Source organism: Hemiscyllium ocellatum, chromosome 3 (genome assembly GCF_020745735.1).
Source record: "Hemiscyllium ocellatum isolate sHemOce1 chromosome 3, sHemOce1.pat.X.cur, whole genome shotgun sequence".
Classification (NCBI taxonomy): domain Eukaryota; kingdom Metazoa; phylum Chordata; class Chondrichthyes; order Orectolobiformes; family Hemiscylliidae; genus Hemiscyllium; species Hemiscyllium ocellatum.
The window spans coordinates 26,504,833-26,531,713 of NC_083403.1; the positions used below are offsets into that span (position 1 = coordinate 26,504,833).

At 44.0% G+C, this 26,881-nt stretch overlaps 1 protein-coding gene across 4 annotated transcripts in view; it reads right to left on the reverse strand.

Moving 5' to 3' along the window:
• Nucleotides 1-339: 339 nt before the first annotated feature.
• The window catches only part of daam2 (dishevelled associated activator of morphogenesis 2), a 312,353-nt gene continuing 285,811 nt past the window's right edge, over nt 340-26,881 (reverse strand). For all 4 annotated transcript variants that reach the window (XM_060849181.1, XM_060849197.1, XM_060849203.1 and 1 more), the window contains exons 24-25: nt 16,489-16,659; nt 340-2,221 (exon numbers count right to left, since the gene is read on the reverse strand). In XM_060849181.1, coding sequence (XP_060705164.1) covers nt 2,006-2,221; nt 16,489-16,659 — 387 coding nt within the window. In that variant the 3' untranslated portion in view covers nt 340-2,005. The remainder of the gene's footprint in view (nt 2,222-16,488; nt 16,660-26,881) is intronic.

Sequence of the window (26,881 nt, forward strand, 5' to 3'; positions counted from 1 at the left end):
ATTGGCCTCAGTATGTACAGAAGGATGATTCATACACTGCAGGCCAGGGCGGAGTTAGAGTATTGGTCTGGGATGTTTTAGAGTCTTGCTAAGTAGTGTAGCCCAAAAGCAATTCTAAGAAAAAATGTTTGCATTTGGCTAAATCAGACTTAAATACTTCCTTAAGCATTCATTTCTTAAGTCAGCCTTCATTGATGGATGGAGGAGAAAATCTCCCCTAAGAACATTTCTGGTGATTGAGGAGCATCTATAGATCTACCTTGTACGAACTCAGACCCTCTTTCTACTTTCACAAAACCCTTTCAAAGTGGATGAAACAATGCAAATCCACATTGCTGCAAACTTCTAATCCTTCATTTTTCTGAAGCTGAAATCATTCCACTTTATCTGTGCACACAACTCATTACAACCTTAAAAACAATATACGTCTATAATATAGTGCTACATTTACTAAACAGGCCATTGGCTTGCTGCATTAACATAGTGTAGACAATAGCTCTTGTATCCCCATCTGGGGGAAAGGGGAATGGATTAAAGTTGGCAAAGTTCACGTGCTAGATACTGGAGAAAAGTTCTGCCCTGCTGCCCAATGAAGGGTGTGCTGGAGATTTCAAAACAAGGAAGAAAGTCTGTCATTTCCTTTATGTGCTGCGTTGTTACTCTTCCTTCCTCTTTGAGAGTTGAAAGAAGCAGGGATTAGTAGCCCACATCAGGCCTGAGTTTCAGAGCCTACTGGGGGTCCTGTTGAACCTTTCTTTCGGAAAAAAGAAAGCTTTATCTTGCTGGTATTTGATTCAGTTCTGAAGAATGCTTTCTTCCCCTGAATTAAACATGTCTGGAGAAATTGGGTTTATTTGGACGTTCAGGGGACTGTTGGCGTGGAGAGAGGGGAGATTGCTCAAGAGGTGCTGGTGAGAAAAAGGCCTGAATGAATTTACCATGCTCATTTTAGTCACATTGGATGTGACGAGTCTACTCTTCGAAAGGACTAACTTTCTTTTTTCAAAGTAAAACTTTAAACATTATACATATATCTATAAAAGCTTAAAGAAAATTATTGCACAATATAGGCCCAGATATTTTTGCTGTGTCTATCTAGTTTCTGTTACCATGTATATGTGCTCAGGTGACCATCAGTGCAGAGAGTCACTGACTGCATTTAATACTGTCCTTATTTTTTGTTGTTGTCATAATATGTTTTTACTGATGTCCAAAGTGGTGGGAATCAAATGCTCAGGACGGTTACGTTACTCCTCCATGCTCACAATCCAACGATTTTCCAATGCGCAGTTGGGTTGCCATCAAGTTGGTTAAACTGGAAGCTCTGGGAAAAGACGAGAGCAGGAGATATGGATTGGCACTCCAGGAAAGGACATTTGTTAGTGAGCTCCCACCAACGTTTGCTTGACTGGAGAGACTCGATAACTTGATGCCTTTGGACAGGAGAGTGGGGACCAATGTAAAACTGGAAAGAAGTCAGGGTGACAGTAATGGCAAAGCATCATGGCTTTCCTTCTGAGTCCCAGAGGTCTGCGAACCCACAAAACGTTCTTGCTTCCATGTCCTTTGGATGCTGCCAGTGGCAGGAGTGTCCGGCTTTCGGAAGGGTAGGCCCCAGTGGCTGGTGACAGATGCACAACATGCACAGGCACTTGGGAAACTGGGCCCCATATTCGCCCTCACTCTCTTACAGTGAAGAGGTGGAGGCCGAGCAAGAGAGAGAAAGAGAGAGAGAGAGAGAGAAAGAGAGAGAGAGAGATTCAGGGGTCCTGTCCTGTTTCTGGGCGGGAAGAGAGCAAAAAAACGAAAAGGTCCTGTGTTCCACTTTTATCTTCCCTCCGTCTCGGGGCCACTGAGGAGTTGCAGCTTGAGGGAAGTGGGGAGCTGGGTGGAGGGAGGTGTAATGGGATCCTCCACACCATTTCCGATAACCGTGCACACTCACGCCTAACATCCGGCGTTTAGATCCCCCCAAGGTGCACTCAATGGGTTGCAGCCAGTCCCTTCAGTAATTGAGCTTAGTCACTGCCCGCTCCCGGCTGCTGTCTGCCAGCTGGTTGACCACCCGCTTGCGGTTCCGCTTCAGTTTTGACAGGTCCTTGTCGAAGACCTCGCCAGACCGCAGAGCCGAGACCAGATCATCAAACTCGCCGACCTCCTCCGAGACACTGCCGGCACGGGCTTTCTTCAACCGACGCTCCTTCTCCCGCTGCTCCTTCAACTGCAGGGGCGGGGGCAAAAACACAGCAACACCAAGTTACACTGCCACTGAGGATTTTGGCAAATCACAAACACAGGCAAAGAGTATCACACAAAGGAGGGCAAGGTCACTGGTACCCAATCGAGGGGTTCAGATGGTTTATATGTAGAATAATGACAGACTGGAATCTAATTCAGGGGTTCAGATAGTTTATATTTAGAATAATGGGTACCTGGGAGTAATAAGACTGGAATTTAATCGAGGGGTTCAGGATGGTTTATATATAGAATAATGGATACCTGGGAGTGATTGCAGACTGGAATCTATTTGTGGGGTTCAGATGGTTTATATTTAGAATAATGGGTACCTGGGAGTAATAAGACTGGAATTTAATCGAGGGGTTCAGGATGGTTTATATATAGAATAATGGATACCTGGGAGTAATAAGACTGGAATTTAATCGAGGGGTTCAGGATGGTTTATATATAGAATAATGGATACCTGGGAGTGATTACAGACTGGAATCTAATCGAGGGGTTCAGATGGTTTATATTTAGAATAATGGGTACCTGGGAGTAATAAGACTGGAATTTAATCGAGGGGTTCAGGATGGTTTATATATAGAATAATGGAGACGTGGGAGTGATTACAGACTGGAATCTATTTGCGGGGTTCAGGACGGTTTATATGTAGAATAAGGGATTCCTTGGAATGATTATAGATGGGAATCAAATCAAGGGATTCAGATGGACTATATATAGAATAATAGATATGTGGGAGAGGTTACAGACTGGAATCTAATGGAGTGATGCAAATTGTTTATATATAGAATAATGAATACATTGCAGTGACTTCAGATTTGAATCTAATTGTGGGATTCAGATGGTTTATATAGAGGATAATGGATAGCGAGATGTGATTACAGATTGGAACCTAGTCAAGGGTTCAGCTGGTCTGTATATACAAGAATACATTGAGTCAAAGAACTGTACAGCATGGAAACAGATCTTTCAGTCCAACTCATCCATGCTGACCAGATATTCTGAATTAATCTAGTCCCATTTGCCAGCATTTGGCCCATACTCCTCTAAACCCTCCCTATTCATATACCCATCCAGATGCCTTTTAAATGATGTAATTGTATCAGCCTCCACCACTTCCTCTGGCAGCTCATTCCATACATGTACCATCCTCTGCATGAAAAAGTTTCCCCTTAGGTTCCTTTTAAATTTTTCCACTCTCACCCTAAACCTATGCCCTCTAGTTCTGGGCTTCCCCACCCCAGGGAAAAGGCCTTGTCTACTTATCCTATCCATGCCCCTCATGACTTTATAAACCTCCATAAGGTCACCACTCAGCTTGCAGTGCTCCAGGGAAAACAGTCCTAGCTTGTTCAGCCTCTCCCTTTAGCTCAAACCCTCCAACCCTGGCAACATCCTTGTAAATCTTTTCTGGACCCTTTCAAGTTTCACAACATGCTTACTATAGGAGGGAGACCAGGATTGCACACAATACTCCAAAACTATCTGGCAATATTACAGTCTGCAAAGTAATCAAGAGGTTCAGATGGTCCACATATGGAATAATGGATCCCTGGGAATGATTACAGACTGGAATCTATTCGAGGGATTCAGATGGTTCCTGTACAGAACAATGGATACTGGAAGCTAATGGAGCATGAATACGGATTTCCCATTAATGACAAGGACAGATGTTTGTAGGAATCTATTTATACTTCCCTTATGCATAAATGAAGATCTGCGCCTGGTCAGTAATGTCTACTAGTTTATTCAATAACAACCAACCTGTTAACTTCCGATCAAACCTTGCTTTTTCCTTGTTCTTACTGACATAGTGGCTTTTGGTACATTACGGTTTATCCCACGTCAAACAGGCCAGGAAATTCAGAAGTTTCCCTGCCCATTCCTGATTCACACTTCTGGATGGTTAGGGCGTGTACAGTTTTTGTTTAGGGATGGACAGGATTGGATAATGCATCGAGAGCGTGGTGCTGGAAAAGCACAGCAGGTCAGGGAGCATCTGAGGTGAGCAGGAGTCATTCCTGATGAAGGGCTTTTGCCCGAAACATCGATTCTCCTGCTCCTTGGATGCTGCCTGACCTGCTGTGCTTTTCCAGCACCACGCTCTCGATTCTATTCACCAGCATCTGCAGTCCTTACTTTCACCCAGGATTGGATAATGTTGCAAAGCTGAATCGGCTGATGATATTTGAAAACCTGTACTGCCTCTTGGCATCAGATATACATCCATTTGAGCCAAAGAGTTGTCCTCATTTCCAGGACAGAAGCAATACAGGCCAAGAGAGGAAAATATGTAGTACAGGCTGGGAAAAGGGGAATATACTGAATATGTTAAGGCTGCCAGAATTCCGTAATGTAATGGTTTGAGTCTTTTGCCTGACATGACCTTCATACAGGAGCCATTTTTAAAATTAGCATCCTGGGAGCAGTTCTGTTAAATGAATTAGCAGTTTGTTACTCTACATTGGCGGCAGTGTTCAATTCTTGTGCTAACTTTTGTCTAAATGTAACTCTTTACATTCCTGCCACCCTCCAGTTTTCCCAATCCACAGTTTAGAAGCAAATTACTACAGACGTTGGAATCCGTGCTGAAAAAAAAAAGAATTGCTGGAGTTCACAGTGGGTTGGGCAGCATCCATGGAGCGAGAGCAAGCTAACGTTTCGAGTCCAGTTCTCCCAACAAGGCACAGAATTCACAAGGGGACATCACAGACACCACTTCTCCAATACCCTGCAAGCAGTTCCTCAGGGGTCCCCCTACTGGATGCACTCTTAATGCTTCTAACCATCTTGTTTACATATCATCAGCCACCTTCCAGCACCCACCACGCCCCACCTGCAACGTACAGGGGCAGCTGTGTGTATCATCTGCAGCTTATCTGACAGAACTTTTCAAACCCAACCTGATGGACAAGGCCAGTGAAACATGGAGACTCCACCACCTGCAAGATCCCCTCCAGACCACAGTCATAGAATCCCAACAGTGCAAAAAGAGGCTATTCGGTCCATCAGGTCTTCACTGACTCTCCAAAGAGCATGCCACCCCAGGCCCAACCTCCTACCCTATCCCGTTAACCCTGCATTTCCCATGGATAGCCCACCTAGCCTGCACACCTCTGGACAATTTAACATGGCCAATCCACCTAACCTGCACATCTTGGATTGTGGGAGGAAACACACTCAGATATGGGGAGAATGTGCAAACTGCACATAGACAGTCACCCAAGGGTGGGACCGAACCCAGGTTGCTGGCACTGTAAGGCAGCAGTGCCACCACTGAGATACTGTGCCATCAATCCACCCAGATGGGTCAACATCTTGGAACTCCCTTCCTGATAGCATCATGAGTCTACCAACAGCCCAACCAGTCTACCAACAACGGTTCAAATGGAAGCTCACCACCAGCATCTCCAGGGCAACTAGGAACAGGAAATAAATGCTGGCTCAGCCAGTTATGCTCAAATATCAGAAAGGAATATGAGGAAGTTGCCTTGGTGTATTTGCACATGCTTAGATTAGATTCCCTACAGTATAGAAACAGGCCATTGGCTCTACAAGTCCACACTGACCTCCAAAAAGTAACCCACTCAGACCCCTACCCTGCATTTATCCCTGACTAATGCACGTAACATTATGGGAAATTTAGCATGGCCAATTCACCTGACCTGGACATCTTTGGATTGTGGGAGGAAACCCACACAGACACAGGGAGAATGTGCAAACTCCACACAGTCACCCGAGGCTGGAATTGAACCCAGGTCCCTGGCGCTGTGAGGCAGCAGTGCTAACCACTGAGCTACTGTGCCACCCTAATAGACCCCGGGGTGGTCTCGAACTACCAACCTCTTGGTTAACAGCAGAACACGCTGACCAATTGCGCCACAGAGGTTGGGGAGTGAAGGAAATGAAGGGAATAGGAACGATTTTTTGGTGAGCTCGTAGGTCCCCATTGATATCAGTTTAACCTGCCAATATAGTTATCCTGTAAAAACCGTACCATCCACTTCTCGTTCACTTCAATCGAGTTCTCCTTCCAATAGCCTCAACTGTTCTCCATGTGTTTCTCGTTAATTGTATTGAAAAAAATAAAAATGCAACCACCATCCATGTTGTTGACTCTCTCTAAACCTACATCTCCATTTAAAAAAAATTTCTAAAAGATAGCATCCCTTTTGTTACCCCTAGACTACTTTCAGAGTTAGTCGTTCATTTTCCTAAACATTGCCAGCCAAATCCCACAACACTAAAGCCAGACGCAGACTTATGTTTCAGTGGTTTTTGGGAACATTCTTCTTGTGGCTGCCCAGAGGTGACACGGGGTCAGCAGCAGGTTAAAGGTCAGGAGAGAGATGAAAATAAAAGCTGCCCTGTGAAATTCAGGATCAAAGGCAGCCCTCCGTGTTTTGAACTGATGTCAGGGAATGTTCGAATAATTAATCAGAAGAGAGGAGAAAATAAACCTTTCAGAAGTGCCTGAATGAAAGTCAAAATCTGTTTATTGGCGGCTAGGGCAAAATAAAAACACCAAAGCAGCAAAAAAAAATCTCATTCTCGGTTCCCAGCAATTCCTGGATGTGAGAGGAGACCTGAGAGAATGTCTGGTATTAAGAGAGCACACAGTTCCCATGCTTTCCATGGTATGTGGAGACCTGGGGAGTGAGTGCTTCACAGAAATCCTGGGGGATTGAGATAGCGACTACACTCTGACTACCCCTGCTGCATTCTTGTAATGCCCTCCCCCCCCCCCCCCATCCGAAATAACAAACAAGTTCACAGGGAACAAAATGGGCTGGTGGGGTGTTCAGAAGGGTAGTTGAGGGGGTGTTTGGGGAAGAGGAGGGGTGAAGTGGCAGGGTCCCCCTAACAGTGCCAAACCTCACAAACATTTACTGGTACTTCATTCTGCTTCAGTTTTGTTTTCCCAACACTCTGTGTTGACAATCTTAATACTGCCGTGCATGGGACTGCAGGGGAGGCGAGGTACTTTACCAGCCCTCTGGACTCTCCAGAAAAGAGAAAACATAACCCTCAGAACTTTAATTTAACTCATTGATTTTGTGAACATTTCAACGATTTTATTAACCGGCACGTTAATAGGAAGTGATATTATCGAGTCATAGGGATGTACAGCACGGAAACAGACCCTTCGGTCCAACTCGTCCATGCCGACCAGATATCCCAATCCAATCTAGTCCCACCTGCCAGCACCCGGCCCATATCCCTCCAAACCCTTCCTATTCATAAACCCATCCAAATGCCTCTTAAATGTTGCAATTGTACCAGCCTCCAATGCTTCCTCTGGCAGCTCATTCCATACATGTACCACCCTCTGTGTGAAAAAGCTGCCCCGTAGGTCTCTTTTATATCTTTCCCTTTTCACCCTAAACCTATGCCCTCTAGTTCTGGACTCCTCCACCCCAGGGAAAAGACATTGTCTATTTATTCTATCCATGCCCCTCATGATTTTATAAACCTCTATGAGTTCACCCCCTCAGCCTCCAACGCTCCAGGGAAAACAGCCCCAGCCTGTACAGCCTCTTCCTAAGCTCAAACCCTCCAATCCTGGCAACATCCTTCTAAATGCTTTCTGAACCCTCTCAAGTTTCACAACATCTTTCCGATAGGAAGGAGACCAGAATTGCACACAATATTCCAACAGCAGCCTAATCAATGTCCTGTACAGCTGCAACATGACCTCCCAACTCCTATACTCAATACTCTGACCAATAAAAGAAAGCATACCAAATGCCTTCTTCACTATCCTATCCACCTGCAACTCCATTTTCAAGGAACTATGAACCTGCACTCCAAGGTCTCTTTGTTCAGCAACACTCCCCAGGACTTTACCATTAAGTGTATAAGTCCTGCTAAGATTTGCTTTCCCAAAATGCAGCACCTCGCATTTATCTGAATTAAACTCCACCTGTCACTTCTCAGCCCATTGACCCATCTGTCCAGATCCTGTTGTAATCTGAGGTATCCTTCACTGTCCACTACACCTCCAATTTTGGTGTCATCTGCAAACTTTCTAACTTTACCTCTTATGCTCGCATCCTAATCATTTATGTAAATGACAAAAAGTAGAGGGCCCAGCACCGATCCTTGTGGTCTCCAGTCTGAAAAACAACTCTCCATCACCACCCTCTGTCTTCTACCTTTGAGCCAGTTCTGTATCCAAATGGCTGGTTCTCCCTGTATTCCGTGAGATCTAACCTTGCTAATCAATCTCCCATGGGGAACCTTGTCAAACGCCTTATTGAAGTCCATATAGACCACATTTACCGCTCTGCCCTCACCAATCCTCTTTGTTACTTCTTCAAAAAACTCAAGTTTGTGAGACATGATTTCCCACGCACAAAGCCATGTTGACTATCCCTAATCAGTCCTTGCCTTTCCAAATACATGTACATCCTGTCCCTCAGGATTCCCTCCAACAACTTCACCACCACCAACGTCAGGCTCACAGGTCTATAGTTCCCTGGCTTGTCCTTACCATCTTTCTTAAACAGTGGCACCAAGTTAGCCAACCTCCAGTCTTCTGGCACCTCATGCGTGACTATTGATGAAACAAATATCTCAGCAAGAGGCCCAGCAATCACCTCTCTAGCTTCCCACAGAATTCTTGGATACACCTGATCAGGTCCTGGGAATTTATCCATTTTTATGCGTTTCAAGACATCCAGCACTTCCTCCTCTGTAATATGGATATTTTTCAAGATGTCACCATCTATTTCCCTGCATTCTATATCATCCATGTCCTTTTCCACAGTAAATACTGATGCAAAATAATCGCTTAGTATCTCTCCCATTTTCTACGGTTGCACACAAATGCCACCTTGCTGATGCTTGATTAGATCCGATTCCCTCCAGTGTGGAAACAGGCCCTTCAGCCCAACAATCCACACCAACCCTCCAAAGAGAAACCCGCCCAGACCCATTTCTCGCTGACTAACACAACGGGCAACTTAGCATGGCCAATCCACCTGACCTGCACAACTTTGGATTGCAGGAGGAAACTGGAACACCCGAAGAGTGCCCACACAGACACGGGGAGAATGTGCAAACTCCACTCAGACAGTCTGCCCGAGGTTGGAATCAAACCTGGGACCCAGGTGCTGTGAGGCAGCAATGCTAACCACTGTGCTAGCATGCCGCACATCTTTGGTCTCTGTTGGAAGATTGTGTACAGTCATGAGTGCTACATTACAGGGAGGATGTGAGTGTATTGGCAAGAGTGCAGAAAAGGTTTGCAGAAATGACTCCGGCATGTGAAACTTCAGTAATGGGAATTGATGAAAGGAGTTGGGACTCTTCTCCTTGGAGGGATGACGGATGATGGAGAATTTGATTAGAGATTTTCGCTCATAAAAAATGAGAGGGCACAGATTTAAAGTGGTGTGCAAATGAAGCAGCTTGTGTGAGAACTGCAGTATTTTTTAAGATTTATAGATGCTGGTGTTGGACTGGGGTGTACAAAGTTAAAAATCACACAACACCAGGTTATAGTCCAACAGGTTTAATTGGAAGCACACTAGCTTTCAGAGCATCGCTCCTTCATCAGGTGATAGTGGAGGGCTCAATCCTAACACACAGAATTTATAGCAAAAATTTACAGTGTGATGTAACTGAAATTATACATTGAAAAATTGACTGTCTGTTAAGCCTTTCATCTGTTAGAATAATGTGATAGTTTCACTTCTTTCATGTGTAAATCACAAAACCTTTTTTCAAAAAAAAAGTTGCATTCTCGGGTTAGCTGTTAACAATGGTGATAGTTAGACAATATGTTAAAGGTGTTGGCCCCCTGTGTTCACCTTCAACATATTGTCTAGCTATCACCATTGTTAACAGCTAACCCGAGAATGCAACTTTTAAAAAAGGTTTCGTGATTTACACATGAAAGAAGTGAAACTATCACTGTATTCTAACAGATGAAAGGCTTAACAGACAATCAATTTTTCAATGTATAATTTCAGTTACATCACACTGTAAATTTTTGCTATAAATTCTGTGTGTTACGATCGAGCCCTCCACTATCACCTGATGAAGGAGCGGCGCTCCGAAAGCTAGTGTGCTTCCAATTAAACCTGTTGGACTATAACCTGGTGTTGTGTGATTTTTAACTAAGTATTTTTTAAAAATGCAACTGTACACTTTATTTGGAAATATCTGACATGGGTATAGAACGTTTATAGAATACCAAACATTGGTGCGTGACTGCCAATGAAGAATCGACCAATCTGGTGTAGCCAATGGTTTCCAGTTAACAGGTGCGTGGGGGAGGTTCTGGGGAGGAGTGACTGTGTGAAGGCCGTGTGATGAGTTCGAGGTGGTAACTCTTTGTGCCCTCTGTGTTTGCTTCTAATGGAAGCAGAGCATCATGGTTAGACTAACACCTCCCTATTCTCCTGCCCTAGTTTGCTTTCCTCTACCGCTCTGGAAGACATTTGACCCCTGCTGAGCTAAAGTGCCAAAGGTCATAGTAGCCTTCTGTCTCTCAGTGATCTTTAGATTGCTGACCAACTGTGGCCTGGTTAGATTGAAAGCCTGCCTGAATCAGTGAGAGTCCTTCCCCTCTCTCTCTCTCTCATTGATTTGTTTGATGTAAAAACTGCATCCTTGGCTGGTAGGTAGTAAAATGGAAATAAAAATCTCCTTCAAAAGCTTTGCCATCTGCTCCCCCTCTAAATTCAATAGGGCAAACAAAAGTAGCTGACACAATCATAAACCCTTCACTCAGGCCAATTCATCACCCAGACCAAACTATTTCACGTGAGGCAAGTAACAGAGGGAGTACAGTGGTGTAAAATATATGAGAAGGGCCAGCTCAGGAGGGTAGTGGCGACTGTTTATAAATTCTAGAAGGAACAAGAACAAATGTCCATTGATGGAAGGCATCGGGAAGATGTTTCTCTTTAGCACCCAGCCCCAGAGCTTGGAGAGGAGGAAGTGGTCAAACACAAATCTGGGAATTAACTGCAAATGCCCTTCTGCCCATTAAAAGGATGTTAACCCCTGAATGGTGCATGCTCCAATTTCCAACCAACTTCCCAAGAACTATCTTGGCTCCTCAACCAAAACCATTATAATACAAAATCATTTATTGCCCTGTTTCTCTGGGAGCTCTGGGTGTGCTAATTGGCTGTCATATTTCTTACATCGGAATACATTTCCAAACAAGTTGACGGGAAAGGGTTTCTTCATCCACAGGATGTGGAATCACTTATTGTTCAAAGAGTTAACCACATTGCGGTGTTGCTTGGAATCACATGTTGGTCAGACCAGATAAGATGGATGACAATGAAACTGTTATTGATCCATCTGGTCATCCAACTTATCAGGTCTGACCAAATGGATCAATAACAGTTTCATGGTCATCGTTAGGCTCTTAATACTCTTTGTTTCCTTATTATTGAATTCAAATTGCTGCAGCTGCCATTGCAGGTTTTGAACCTGGGTCCCCAGGACATTACCTGGGTCTCTGGATTAATAGTCCCATGATAATACCGCAGGTTAGATATGGGCCAAATGTCGGCGAATGGGACTGGATTAATTTAGGGTATCTGGTCGGCATGGGTGAGTTGGACTGAAGGGTCTGTTTCCGTGCTATTTAACTGTACGACTGTATAAATGAAAGTTAGGGTTTTTTTGCATTAGATCAGATCTTTAATTACTTCTGGTTCGCACACCTTAATGAGGATCATAGTTCGAGTTGGGAAGGACTATATGAAGCTGAAAATGTGTTGCTGGAAAAGCGCAGCAGGTCAGGCAGCATCCAAGGAGCAGGAGAGTCGACGGTTCGGGCATAAGCCCTTCTTGTGCCCGAAACGTGCAATGGCAGCTGCAGCAATTTGAATTCAATAATAAGGAAGCAAAGAGTATTAAGAGCCTAACGATGACCATGAAACTGTTATTGATCCATTTGGTCAGACCTGATAAGTTGGATGACCAGATGGATCAATAACAGTTTCATTGTCATCCATCTTATCCGGTCTGACCAACATGTGATTCCAAGCAGCACCGCAATGTGGTTAACTCTTTGAACAATAAGTGATGCCCACATCCTGTGGATGAAGAAACCCTTTCCCGTCAACTTGTTTGGATGCTGCCCGACCTGCTGCGCTTTTCCAGCAAACACATTTTCAGCTCCGATCTCCAGCATCTGCAGACCTCACTTTCTCCTCAAGGACTATATGAAATCAGCAATGAATGTTGCAAGTTCAGCTTCATAATATTGGAACATCACCTCAGATAACCAAAAGAAGTGAGTTCAGTGAGATGAGTAAGGATTAGATTGTTCTAAGGCTGTAGGAATGAATGAGTTTACAGCGGAGTTGTATTTAAAACAGGGAAGGAACTATGGGGATGACTGTGTCGGGTTGTACATTGAAGCCTAAGTGGGAAGTTCAGGATTGGAGAGAGGTCAAAGGCTGGAGATGGGAGGAAAGTTGACTATCAGATAAGCCCTAATCAGGAGACTTTTTATTTGCATGACAAATTACCTCACAGTGTTCTAAAAAAATACACACACACAAAACACATACACACACACACAACTGAATGTACGAAATAGACAGAAAGACACAAACAAGCTGAAATGTGCATGCAGAAATGTACACAAGCGCACACACACAGAAATATACATGCACAGAAATGAATACACACAAACACACGTACACTCATACACTGAAATGCCTACACACATAAACGCGCACACACATATACACACACAGAAACACATACCATTTGTACACTGAAATGCCTACACACACACACGCACATGCACACACACACACACACAGAAACACACCTATACTCATACACTGAAATGCCGACGCGCACACACACATACTCTTTCTCTCATATACACACACACACACACAGACACACACACACACTTGCTTTCTCACACACATATACACACGTTCACACACGCACACACTAAGACACACACAATTCCAGCTTCTGTTCCTTTGGATCACTGCCCAGTAAATCAAATAAGTTAATTAAATAAATTCTCTACATCACCAACTGCTTTCTCTCTGTGACACATGGTAAAATATTCCCTGGTAAGATTGGAAATGGAGATTTTCTCATAATTAGACTCTCATGGAATAAAAACATTTAGGGAATGCTGAAGGAGGAAAGGATTTGTCAGTGAGTTGTCAACTTTGGTTGGAGTTACAGTTAAGTATCATTGGTTTGAACCCCATTTATATATAGAATTACTGACTGCTAGGATATTAAGACTGCAAGCTACTCTAAGGACTCTGATAATGGATCACAGGAGTGAACATATTGCAGTTACTGGTTCAGAGTGCCAAAACTTCTCGACTATGCATCCCTTCCCAGTCCTGAATTGAATTGAATGGGAGTTTGTTTTTTGACAAGTTTTGTTGAAATAGGACAATACCGTGTGTTATGTTCAACATGAAAAATCACCCAACACCAGGTAATAGTCTAACAGGTTTATCTGGACGCACTAGCTTTCGCAGTGCTACTCCTTCATCAGATGGTTGTGTTGGGTGTGTTAGGTGGAAAATCAGGAGAGCAACCTTTGGTAAGGTTGACACACCAGATAGATAATGGGTCTTCACTTCAAATTAGGAGAAAGTGAGGACTGCAGATGCTGGAGATCAGAGTCAAAAAGTGCGGTGCTGGAAAAGCACAGCAGGTCAGGTAGCATCCGAGGAGCAGGAGAGTTGATGTTTTGAGCATAAGCTCTTTCTGATGAAGGACTTATGCCCAAAACATCGACTCTCCTGCTCCTCGGGTGCTGCATGACTGGTTGTGCTTTTCCAGCACCACACCTTTTAACTCTTTGCTTAAAACTGGTGAGGATGCAGGGAGAGCAACGATCATGTGCAGTGACATGGTTGAAGCTGAAGAGAAGCAAGACAGGAGGGATCAAGAGGATGCATGAGAATATAAACTAAGTGAAACTGGCATTGGGAGGACACCGATCACAACTAATGGACCCAGCATAGAGTGTTTTCAGACAAAGCACTTCTGGCTGTTGTGATATTGGAAGTTATTTTGTGCAGTGACTGAACAGGCTGCTTATTTGCATTGAGTGAGTTGACTTGGTTGAGGGCTATGCATTGTAACTGAATGTCGAGTGTGAAGCTAAAGGGCACATTTATAGCTTACGTCCTCCCAGTGTTGCACAGTCACCTTGGGTGTCGGATCCTGTGAAAAGCAACCCAGCCCTTCTTCCCACTCTGCCACCTGTCTGCTCTTACAGATGGACACAGAACATCACATTGTACTATTACTGAAATGGGCACGTAATTTCTCCCCAGCGCCCTGGTCAACAGTTACGCCACAACCCACATCACTAAGTAGATAATCTAGTAAGTTTTCTCTCTGATACGTGTGGGACCTCCTTATGTACAAGTTAATTTCATTGATCTACTTAATTTAAGGCCATAAAAAAAGGAGTAGGACTAGGCAAATTTTGCACTGCCACTCGATAGGATCATGGCTCATCTGACATTTCTTACATCTCCACTTTCCTGCAATTTCCCTATGAACCTTGATTCCATCACTGATCAAGAATCTACCTGTTTCAGTCTGAAGCATACCCACGGACTCTGCCCCCACTCTGGGGCAAGGAGTTCCAAAAACTCACAGCCCTCAGAGAAAAAAATTCCTCCTTAAGTTGTTTGAGGAAATCACCAAACTTGTGGACAGGGGAGTATGTATGGGTGCTGCTTATATGGAGGTGCAGAATACATTTGATAATATCCCACAGAACAGATTATTTGCTAAACTGAAAGCCTTTCTTAGTTTATATTGAATTAATTTATAACTTAGTGGTGAACAAATGAGAACATGGTGATAAAAACAAGTGCATACATGTCTGTGTGTGCCTGTGTGTGCCTGTGTGTACATCTGTGTGTATGTATGCGCGTGTATCTATGTGCGTGCCAATGTGTATGTGTATATGTGTGTGTATCTGTGTGTATGTGCCTGTGTTTATGTGTGTGTGTGTATGTGTGTGTGAAAATGTGTGGATGTCTATATATGGTGTGTATCTGTGTGTGCATGCCTACGTATGTGTGTGTGTGTGTATATGTCTGTGTGTGTATGCAATTATGCAGTACATGTCTGCATGTAAGTGTGTAAGCATGTGCATGGGTCAGAGGGATTCGGAGTAAATTTCAGATAATTTCTAATCAGCCTGTTCAGAGGTATTACTACACAGCTCTGGAGCAGGTGGGACTAGAACTTGTCTTCTGGATCAAAGGCACACTACCACTGTGCCACAAGAAGGAATGATAGACAGTACTCAACCATCCACAGTTATCCTGAGTGTGGAGCAGACTTGGAACAGCTTTTTGTTATTCCCATCTTACTGAAAACCATATGATTCTTCGGGGACTTGATAGGTTAGATTTGGAAGGGTTGCTGCCCCCTTGTCTGACAGTCTAGGAGCAGAGGGCATAATCTCAGAATAAGGGATCGCATATTTAGAGAAAGAGATGAGGAGGAATTTCTCTTCTCAGAGGGCAGACTGGGCCAATGGAATTCTTTGCTGCACGGAGTTGTACAGACTGGGTCATTATGTATATTCCAGGCTGAGACAGACAAATTTAATCAGGAAGGGAATCAAGGATTGTGGTGAAAAGGCAGGAAAAGTGGATTTAAAGATGGTCAGATCAGCCATGATCTCGTTGAATGATGGGCTGAATCAGCTACTTCTGCTCCAATGTCTGATGGCCTGGTCTGTAGTTAGAGAGGTCTCTATCTCCTTGAGTCCCTCCAATGGTCTACATTTTGTTTAATTTCAGCCACAATGCAATCTACCTTTCTCACACACTCAAACATACGCGCACGCCCTGCATTTGACCAAATCGGTGACACTGAGCAGAATTTGGTTAAACTGGGCATGTTACCCTGGAGGTACCCTTGGGACTGCCCAGAGATGAAGCAGATGAGTGTCTCGTCTGAGCCGAGTGGGACCGTTTTCACACAAGTGGCTCATTTCCGTTTCCGGTTGGCACATAAACATCCTTCCGAGTATCACTGGGATTTACATGAGTGTCAGATTCACACCACACAATTCAGGAGGGTTACACTGCACCTCAGCTAGAAATCAGGCCTTTGGGAGCCTCCTTCATGTGTCCTCCCATAAAACCTGCCCAAACCAGTAACAAGGGTGGAGTTTTACCGGTTATACTCCCTCTCACCCTCGACCCCATAATCGTCCTCTCCTTGATGACTTTCCCATGATGCTTTTCTTACCATGGCTTCCATGCGGGCCCGGCGCTCCTCCTCCTCCTTCTTCCTCCTCATGTTCTCCAGGTCCTGCTTTGCTTCAGCAAACGACTGTAGGAAAGTGTCAAATATCCCGAAGAATTCGTCCGGCTGCATCTTGGTCTCGTCTTCACTGAAGTGCTTCAGCATCTTGGAGTACTGTCAAAGGAAAGCAAAAGAGCACAGGGCTTTAGTTGGAAGGTTCCAATCAGCTGAAACAAATGGAAGCTGAGTGTCCAGCAGCTCCTTCAACATGCCCTTATGTTCCATTTCTAACATGGGTAAACATCCTGAAGCACTGCACAGAAACAGTAAACAGAGGCTGAAGCAATGCAATCGAACACTCAGCCCTACACGCGAACTAAAAAGAGGATGTAAAAGGAATAAGGGAAACGGGTGAGGCATAGATGCTTTTGGAGATTATTTTAGTCATGGGGTCAAATGGTCAAAGACCTACTTTATGCAGCAATGATAGAAAACACACACACAGACACAAACAGAGATACACACACAGAGCACACACACATACACGCATGCACAGACACACATATGCACAGGCACACATTCACACACAAACACAAACAGATTCACACACACACATACACAGAGGTACACAGACACAGAGAGATGCACAGACATACACACACACACAGACAGAGAGACACACACTCATACACACACGCTCTCTCTCTCTCTTTTGAGTCTCTTTCTCACACATATACAGGTACACACATTCTCATACTGCCACATAATCTTTCTCACACACACAGTCTCACATACTGACAGAGTCTCTCTCTCTCTCTCTCTCTGTCTCTCACACACGCATACTCTCAGACACACATATGCACATGTATGCATGTGCACGCACATAAATACACATACACTCTCTCACACACCTCGGCTCTCTCACACATATACAAGGTCTCTTTTTCACACACATTCAGATACACACAGACACACAGTCTCATACTGCCACATAGTCTTTCTCACACACACAGCCTCTCACAAACACACACACACATGCACACACAGTCTCACACATTAACAGAGTCTCTCTCTCTCACACACACACAGTCTCATACATTAACACAGTCTCTCTCTCACACACACACAGTCTCATACATTAACAGTCTCTCTCTCACACACACATATGCACACACAGTCTCATACATTAACACAGTCTCTCTCTCTCTCTCACACACACACACACACACACACACACAGTCTCACACATTAACAGAGTCTCTCTCTCACACACACACACACACACACACAGTCTCATACATTAACAGAGTCTCTCTCTCTCTCGCACATACACACACAATCTCACACATTAACAGAGTCTCTCTCTCTCTCACACACACAGTCTCATACATTAACAGTCTCACACACACATATGCACACACAGTCTCATACATTAACAGTCTCTCTCTCACACACACACACAGTCTCACACATTAACAGAGTCTCTCTCTCTCACACACACACATGCACACACAGTCTCACACATTAGCAGAGTCTCTCTCTCACACACATACACACAATCTCACACATTAACACAGTCTCTCTCTCTCTCTCTCTCTCACATACACACACAGTCTCTCACACACACACACACAGTCTCACACATTAACAGAGTCTCTCTCTCTCACACACATACACACACAATCTCACACATTAACAGAGTCTCTCTCTCTCTCTCTCTCTCTCACACACACACACAGTCTCACACATTAACAGAGTCTCTCTCTCTCACGCACAGACAAAATTCAGTAAGTGCATGGTTAGGGTCAAATGATAAAAGTACAATTCTTCAAATATTAGCAATCTATAGAAAAAACAAATCTCCACACAGACACAATCAATATTGGCCCAAATGGCACAGGGGGGCTGGAGGTACTTCTCCCTCAAACTGTGGGCCACGTAGGGGGTGATGTTATTTGAACCCTAACTCCCATCCTCCTTTTGTGTGTTCAATGGAAGCAGGGTGAGGCAGGAGGTCCCAACCCCCTGTTCCCCAGAGGTGAGCTGGAAATGTAAACATTGTAACAAGGTTGTGCTGCATTTGTATCTGCCATTTGAAACGTAGCTTCCCCAAGAGGCTAAGGCAATTCGGCATTACTACAATGACTCTTACCAATGTTTTTAGATGCACCATTGGAAGTATCCTATCTGGATGCACTGCAGCTTGGCCACAAGAAATTACAGAGAGTCGTGAACATAGCCCAGTCCATCAGGGAGACCAGCCTTCCATCCATTCAACTCCATCCACACTTCCCACTGCCTAGGGAAAGCAACCAATCTAACCCTGGTTATACTCTCTCCCATCCTCTTCCATCACTCAGAGAATACAAAAGTTTGAAAACACATACCAACTGATTTATCAACAGTTTCTTCCCCGTTGTTATCAGACTACGAACTGACCTCTCATATATTAGAGGTGATATTTCTCTGCACGTTCTCTGGTCGCTCTAACACTATATTCTGCTTTTTGTTCTATCACCTTGATGTACTTAAGTAAGGTAGGATTTGCCCGGATAGCACGCAAAACAATACTTTTCACTGTATCTTGGTACATGTGACAATAATAAATCAAATCACATCAAAACCTCTGGTGAGCCGTGCTCCCTATGGAACTAGGAGAAAGTGAGGACTGCAGATGCTGGAGACCAGAGTTGAAAAGTGTGGTGCTGGAAAAGCGCAGCAGGCCAGGCAGCATCCGAGGATCAGGAGAATCGACATTTCGGGCACAAGAAGGGCTTATGCCTGAAACGTAGATTCTCCTGTTCCTCGGATGCTACCTGGCCTGCTGCGCTTTTCCAGCACCACTCCCTATGGAACAAGACTTTCATCACTTAACCCATACTGAATGTGTTTCCTCATCAGGGTACCAACTATTGTAAACTGAGACAAGGGGCTGTAGATCAGGGCGTGGGTGCTTTGCCATGTACCCATTTGCCATACAAAACCAAAGGACTCAAAGACCCTTCCTGACTCCACCCAAACTCCCTGAGGAGGGGTCTGATCTCCCAGTGAAGGTGACATCACTGACCAGATCTCTGTTCCTCCCCCGTGGGCTAGAGTCTCCGATCTCACCTCCTAACCCATCCCCATACTCCCTGTTCCCCCCTGCCTCAAACACATAGTTCCCAAATACCTTCCACCTGACAACCTGCCCCAGACTCGTCTGCTGGACTCCCCCAGACTGCTCTCAATCTGACTGGTGGAAAGATCACTTTAATTCTTAATTCAGTTTCCATCTCCACTAATCGATGGGACGGGTAAATTATAAAGTGTCCCTTCCAATCCACATTCCCACCCTCCCCCATTTATGTCAGGGCCACTATTAGTTCAAAGCCAACTCCAACTCCATCCCATTCCATTGGCCCTTCTCTATTTCACTGCCTTGTGTCTAAATGCTGTGAAACCCTGTGGTTGACTTAAATCCAATAAACACTTGAAGTAATGAAATCCACATTCTAATAACCTTCCTTAATATAAATAAAAGCTTGAAGTTTAACCTTCCCCTTTTTGTTTTATTGCATTAATCCCAGATTTACATCCTTTTGTTGCAGATTAACAAGTTTATGGAAATAATCCTTCATTTCACATCCCCTCAAACAATTTATCGGCTTGAACGTTTGAAGTCCTTTACTTTAAAAAGGTTACCTTACATCAATAATATTTGTTTCAGTGTCAAATCTAGTACCAAGCATTGAAGACTTACTACACAGCTCCTGATTTATCATTTGCTGAGCAAATTCAGGCTAATTTTTTCCAAGTGATTTTCCCCAGCTCCTCACCATGAAACGACTGCTCATCCTGGCTCCGCAACAAGTTCCAACCGGTTCTGTGTTCAAATCTTGCTCCAGAAACCCGAACATAAAATGGAGACTGGCACTCCGCTGCGTCACTGGGGGGAGCTCTGCATTTAAATTCGAGGTGCAGCCTCTCAAACGAGGTAACACAGTCTGGCCTCAAGTGACTGCCTCTAACCACATAGGCACCATTTCGAAGAAAAACAAAGAAGCTGTTCCCAGGGTCCTGGGCAAGATTTATCACTCCATGGACATTGTGGGGAAAAATAGAACAGGCTATCTAATGTGCAAACTGGATGCCAAGTTTTATACACTGAGCACATTTCCAAACCACTTTATTGGTTGCAAATTGCTTCTGAAGGTCCTGAGGCCAAGAAAGGTGTTAAATGCAACTCCTTCTGTTCTGTGTGAGGAAGGCATAATGTCTATTCTTTCACATGCACATAGAGTGACTGGCGATGGAGCACTGACTCTTAGCACTATTCTGATACAGCCCAAAACAGAATGATGGTGAGAGGCAGATTTTCAGAGCTAGACACATGATCACATTCACTATTATGTTTTCGATGAGCTTTATGAATTTCTTCTGAGGCTGTGTTTTTTCTCAAGGAATCACTAGAACGAGGAAAGGGCGGTTTACATAGAATATAGAACGTTACAGCGCAGTACAGGCCCTGCGGCTCTCGATGTTGCACCCATCTAACCTACACTATTCGTCCATATGCCTATCCAATGACCATTTAAATGTCCTTAAAGTTGGCGAGTCTACTATTATTGCAGGTGGAGCGTTCCACACCCCTACTACTCTCTGAGTAAAGAAACTACCTCTGATATCTGTCCTATATTTACCACCCCTCAAGTTAAAGCTATGTCCCCTCATGTTAATCTTCATTATCCAAGGAAAAAGGCTCCCCCTGTCCACCCTATCTAACCTTCTGATTATCTTATATGTCTCGATTAAGTCACCTCTCAATCTTCTTCTCTCCAACGAAAACAGCCTCAGTTCCCTCAGCCTTTCCTCCTAAGACCTTCCCTCCATACCAGGCAACATCCTAGTAAATCTCCTCTGAACTCTTTCCAAAGCTTCCACATCCTGCCTACAATTCGGTAACCAGAACTGTACACAATTCTCTAAGTGCGGCTGCACCACAGTTTTGTACAGCTGCAGCATGACCTCATGGTTTCAAAGCTCAGTCCCTCTACCAATAAAAACTAACACACCGTATGTCTTCTTAACAACCCTATGAACCTGGGTGGCAACTTTTAAAGATCCTTGAGATCTCTCTGTTCAGCTACACTACCAAGAATCTTACCATTAGCCCAGTACTCTGCATTCCTGTTACTCCTTCCAAAGTGAATCACCTCACACTTTTCCACATTAAACTCCATTTGTCGCCTCTTAGTCCAGCTCTGCAGTTTATCTATATTTCTCTGTAATCTGCAACATCCTTCAGTATTATCCACAACTCCACTGATCTTAGTGTCATCCATAAATTTGCTAACCCAGCCTTCTACGCCATCATCTAGGTTATTTACAAAAATGACAAATAGCTGTTGTCCCAATGCAGATCCTTGCGGAACACCGCTAGTAACTGAATTCCAGAATGAACATTTCCCATCAACCACCACCCTCTGTCTTCTTTCAGCTTACCAATTTCTGATCCAAACCGCTAAATCACCTCAATCCCATGCCTCCATATTTTGTGCAATTGTCTACCATGGGGAACCTCATCAAATGCCTTACTGAAATCCATATACACCACATCTACCGCTTTACCCTCATCCACCTGTTTGGTCACCTTCTCAAAGATCTCAAAAGGGTTTGTGAGGCATGACCTACCCTTCACAAAACCATGTTGACTACCCCTAACCAACTTATTCCTTTCTAGATGATTATAAATCCAATGTCTTATAATCCTTCCAACACTTTACCCATAACCGAAGGAAGGCTCACTGGTCTGTAATTTCCAGGGTTGTCTCTACTCCCCTCCTTGAACAAGGGAACAACATTTGCTATCCTCCAGTCTTCTGGCACTATTCCTGTAGACAATGACAACATAAAGATCAAAGCCAAAGGCTCAGCAATCTCCTCCCTGGCTTCCCAGAGAATCCTAGGATAAATCCCATCCGGCCCAGGAGACTTATCTATTTTTACAATTTATAGAGTTGCTAACACCTCCTCTTGTAACCTCAATCCTATTTGGCCTAGTAGCCTGTATTTCAGAATTCTCCTTGATAACATTGTCTTTTTCTACTGTGAATGCTGACAAAAAGTATTCAATATAATCAACGTCTCCTTGTAAGACAGTCCCTTCATTCCAGATATCAGCCAAGTGTACTTTTGCTGGACTCCCTCCAATGCCAACATATCTTTCCTCATATAAGGGGACTTAAACTATTCTCAGTATTCTACTGTAAGCAAAGGTTTGTATAACTGCAATGAAAGTTCTTAACATTTTATCATCATTTGGGAACTTGGTTCTTAGGTGGAGGATAATGGATTTTAATTTTCAGTTCTGCAAAGGTTAGAAAGTCACCTTTTTAAACAGTGAGAGAAAAATACAACATAGAATCATAGAGATGTACAGCACAGAAACAGACCCGTCAGTCTAACTTATCAATGCAGACTACATATCCTAAATTAATTTTTTTTTTAGATTACTTACAGTGTGGAAACAGGCCCTTCGGCCCAACAAGTCCACACCGACCCGCGAAGCGCTACCCACCCATACCCCTACATTTACCCCTTACCTAACATTATGGGCAATTTAGTATGCCCAATTCACCTGACCCGCACATCTTTGGACTGTGGGAGGAAACCGGAGCACCCGGAGGAAACCCACGCAGACACGGGGAGAACGTGCAAACTCCATACAGTCAGTTGCCTGAGTCGGGAATTGAACCCGGGTCTCAGGCGCTGTGAGGCAGCAGTCTAGTCCCATTTGCCAGCACTTAGCCCATATCCCTCTGAACCTCTTCTACTCATATACCCATCCAGATGCCATTTAAATGTTGTAATTGTATCAGCCTCCACCACTTCCTCTGGGAGCTCATTCCACTCTCTGTGTGAAAAAGCTGCCCCTTAGGTCCCCTTTAAATCTTTCCTCTCTCACCTTAAAACAATGCCCTCTAGTTTTGGACTCACCTACCTGGGGAAAAAGACATTGTCTCTTTATCCTATCCATACCCTTCGTGATTTTATAAATCTCTATAAGGTCACCCCTCAGCCTGTGATGCTCCAGAGAAAATAGCTCCAGTCTATTCAGCCTCTCCCTATAGCTCAAACCCTCCAACCTGTGCATCATCTTCGTAAATCTTTTCTGCACCCTTTCAATTTTAACAAAAATCTTTCCCGAAATCTTGCAAATTTGGGAAATTGGACAACTAACCACAAGGGGAATTAAATGCTTGGCTGCTTGGTGTCTTGAACTTTACAACCTACAGAGAGAGAGAGAGAGACAGAAGCAGGTTCGTTCAGGCAGACACAAGTTCATTTGGATAGAATCGGGCTGATTCCCTGAGAAGAGGCCTTTCAGGGCAGAGATCATGTTATTATCAGCCCAAGCAGCCAATAAATCCTGAGTTGCTTCAAAGAAAGTCAGAAACAAAAGGCTGTGGAAGTGTCCAAGAGGGAGACATCCTGTAAGGCTGTTGAAAATGATAATGTTATTGTGGTTCTGTTCGCCGAGCTGGGAGTTTTTCTTGCAAACATTTCGTCCCCTTTCTAGGTGACATCTTCAGTGCTGGGAACCTCCTGTGAAGCGCTTCTGTGCTGATTCCTCCGGCATTTATACTGGTTTGAATCTGCCGCTTCCGGTTGTCAGTTGCTGTCCGTTGCAGTGGCCGGTATATAGACTCTAGGTCGATGTGTCTGTTGGTAGAATTCGTGGATGAGTGCCATGCTTCTAGGAATTCCCTGGCTGTTCTCTGTTTGGCCTGCCCTATAATAGTGGTGTTGACCCAATCGAATTCATGTTGTTTGTCATCTGAGTGTAGAAAGGGGACGAAATATTTGCAAGAAAAACTCCCAGCTCAGCGAACAGAACCACAACAACGAGCACCCGAGCTACAAATCTTCTCACAAACTTTGAATTATAATGTTAATAATTGAGTTAAGTGAGTCCCTTCTTTAATGGTCTCAGGAAGAGACATTAACTAAAGAAAATAGCATCAAGTAAATGTCTAACAAATTTCCTGAAAGGATTCGATTACAGCTGTACCATCTGAATAAGGGACATGGGATTGAACACAAGGGTTACGCTTGACTGAGAATTGATATCTTTCAGTTCATTGTTAAGTTTAAAGAGATTAATCTTTCTGAAATTTGTAATGAGTTTGTGTTGACATGATATTGTATTGTGAAATATAGTTACTCTTTATCTTTTGTATAATGACAATGTGAATATGTTCAGTGACTGACCTTTATGATAAACAGAAGCAGAAACAACTTATGGGGTGCACTCTGCGATTTGACTTATCTACTATGAACATCAACTGCGATAACATTGGTGAATGTTTCTGAAAGAGTTAATGGTGATGCTGCATTGTTTGATAATGTAGCATTTTCAGATTGTGAATGAGACAGTCTAACATGAGGTTTCTTTGGAGACAGATAAATCATCTCTGGAAGTAATTATTATGTATAACTAGTTCATATTATCTGAACCTATTGCACTCATGCAATGAACTGGGTCTTGTTAGTGCTTTATCCTCTAAGATTGATAACTAGACAGGCACTTAGAGTCAGCCTTAACACCAGAAGGAGGGCCCTTGTGTTACAGTGGTAGTGTCTCTACTGCTGGGTTCAAGTCCCACCTGCTCTGGAGCAAAGAGATAACATCCATAAACAGGTTGATTAAAAAATATTTTCGTACAAGATGATTGGAATGGATCTTGAAGCAGAATGGTAATATCCCTGGATGTAGATTTGCTTGCTGAGCTGGAAGGTTCATTTCTAGACGTTTCATCACCCTACTAGGTAACATCTTCAGTGGGCCTCAGGGCGAAGCACTGCTGATGATTCCTGCTTTCTACATATATCACCAACCCAAAGAAACCCAAACGTATAAATAGAAAGCAGGAATCATCAGCAGTGATTTGCCCAGAAGCCCACTGAAGATGCTACCTAGTATGGTGATGAAACATCTGAAACTGAAACTTCCAGCTCAGTGAGCAAACCTACATCCAGAACCTCGACCTGAGCTACACATCTTCTTAAAACTCGCGGTAATGTCCCTGCCTCTCGACCAGAATGCCTGGGTTCAAGTCTTGTCTGCTGCAGAGGAGCGTGAACAAGTTAATTAGAAAATGTCTAGAGAGGAGGACAGGAAAGCTGAAAAGAAATCCCAGCCACAAGTCACTAAGTGATTGGAACCCACACCCCAATAAGACAGATAGAAACACCTACACTTCATAGGTCAATTCGTTGGATGAGGAGCTCTGCAATCATCAAATAGGTGCTATAAAAATGAAAATTCATTCTCTCTGAAGTTAGGAATGAATGCAGAACAGTCAATCCGCATTACTGAACTCCAGTTTGCAAAACAGAACCTCAACCCCAGTGGCAATGTGCCTGATACTGCTGTATGGTAATGGCTAGAGGTAAATCCTTTATTTGAGATCAACTATTTCTTTCCAAGCACTTCCAACCACAACAGTAAAACAGACGGCTTGGTTATTAACAGGCCATTGACATGGGGTAGTTCAGTCATAGTAAGTCAAACTTTCCTTTCAACAATGCTGCTTTAAAGTCGACCTTTGTGCTATTATTCCTTCGTAAAAGGGAAAAACACCATCAAAAGCCAATTGGCATCACTTCACAGAGGCCTTTTGATGGTTATGAAATTATGACATGAAGTAATAATTGTTACCACCACAACACCAAGCCCCCTCCTGCTGAACAGGCTCAGCAACAGTGAAGACAAACACTTCATCAAAGGTCGAAACTGGAGGGAAGCAGGCCTTAGTGCAACTGCTAACCTGACAGAACAGCACCTTTCCGCAGTTTCTCATCATGAGCTGATCTAACCCAGGAGAGGTCATCTTTGATCTTGTCCATATTCCTACTAAGCTGCTGGTACATTCCTCAACCAGCCTACCTGACCCTCATGCCATCTGCCATGGTCGATAGTTCTCTGTCCTGCTCCTTCCAGCTCTCCACCGTGGCTTCATTAACACTACTCTTGACCTCTCTGCACTCAGGAGGGGCTTGACTCAAAAGGAAGACAGGCCGGGTCCACACCTGCTGTCCAAGGGTTTGATCATTCAGGGTGGCACAGTGGTTCAATGGTTCACACTGCTGCCTCACAGCATCCAGGATCTGGGTTCAATTTCACCTTCAGGTGGCTGTCTGTGTGGACCTTGCACATTCTCCCCATGTCTGTGTGGGTTTCCTCTCACAGTCCAAAGATAGGTGGCTTGGCAATGCTAAATTCAGGGTTATGGGATAGGGTGGTTCTGGGTTGGATGCTCTTCAGAGGGACAGTATGGACCGAGTGGCCTGGACCCACACTTACAGATTCTAGGACTGGAACAAGGAGAAATTCCATCACTGAGAGGGTTGT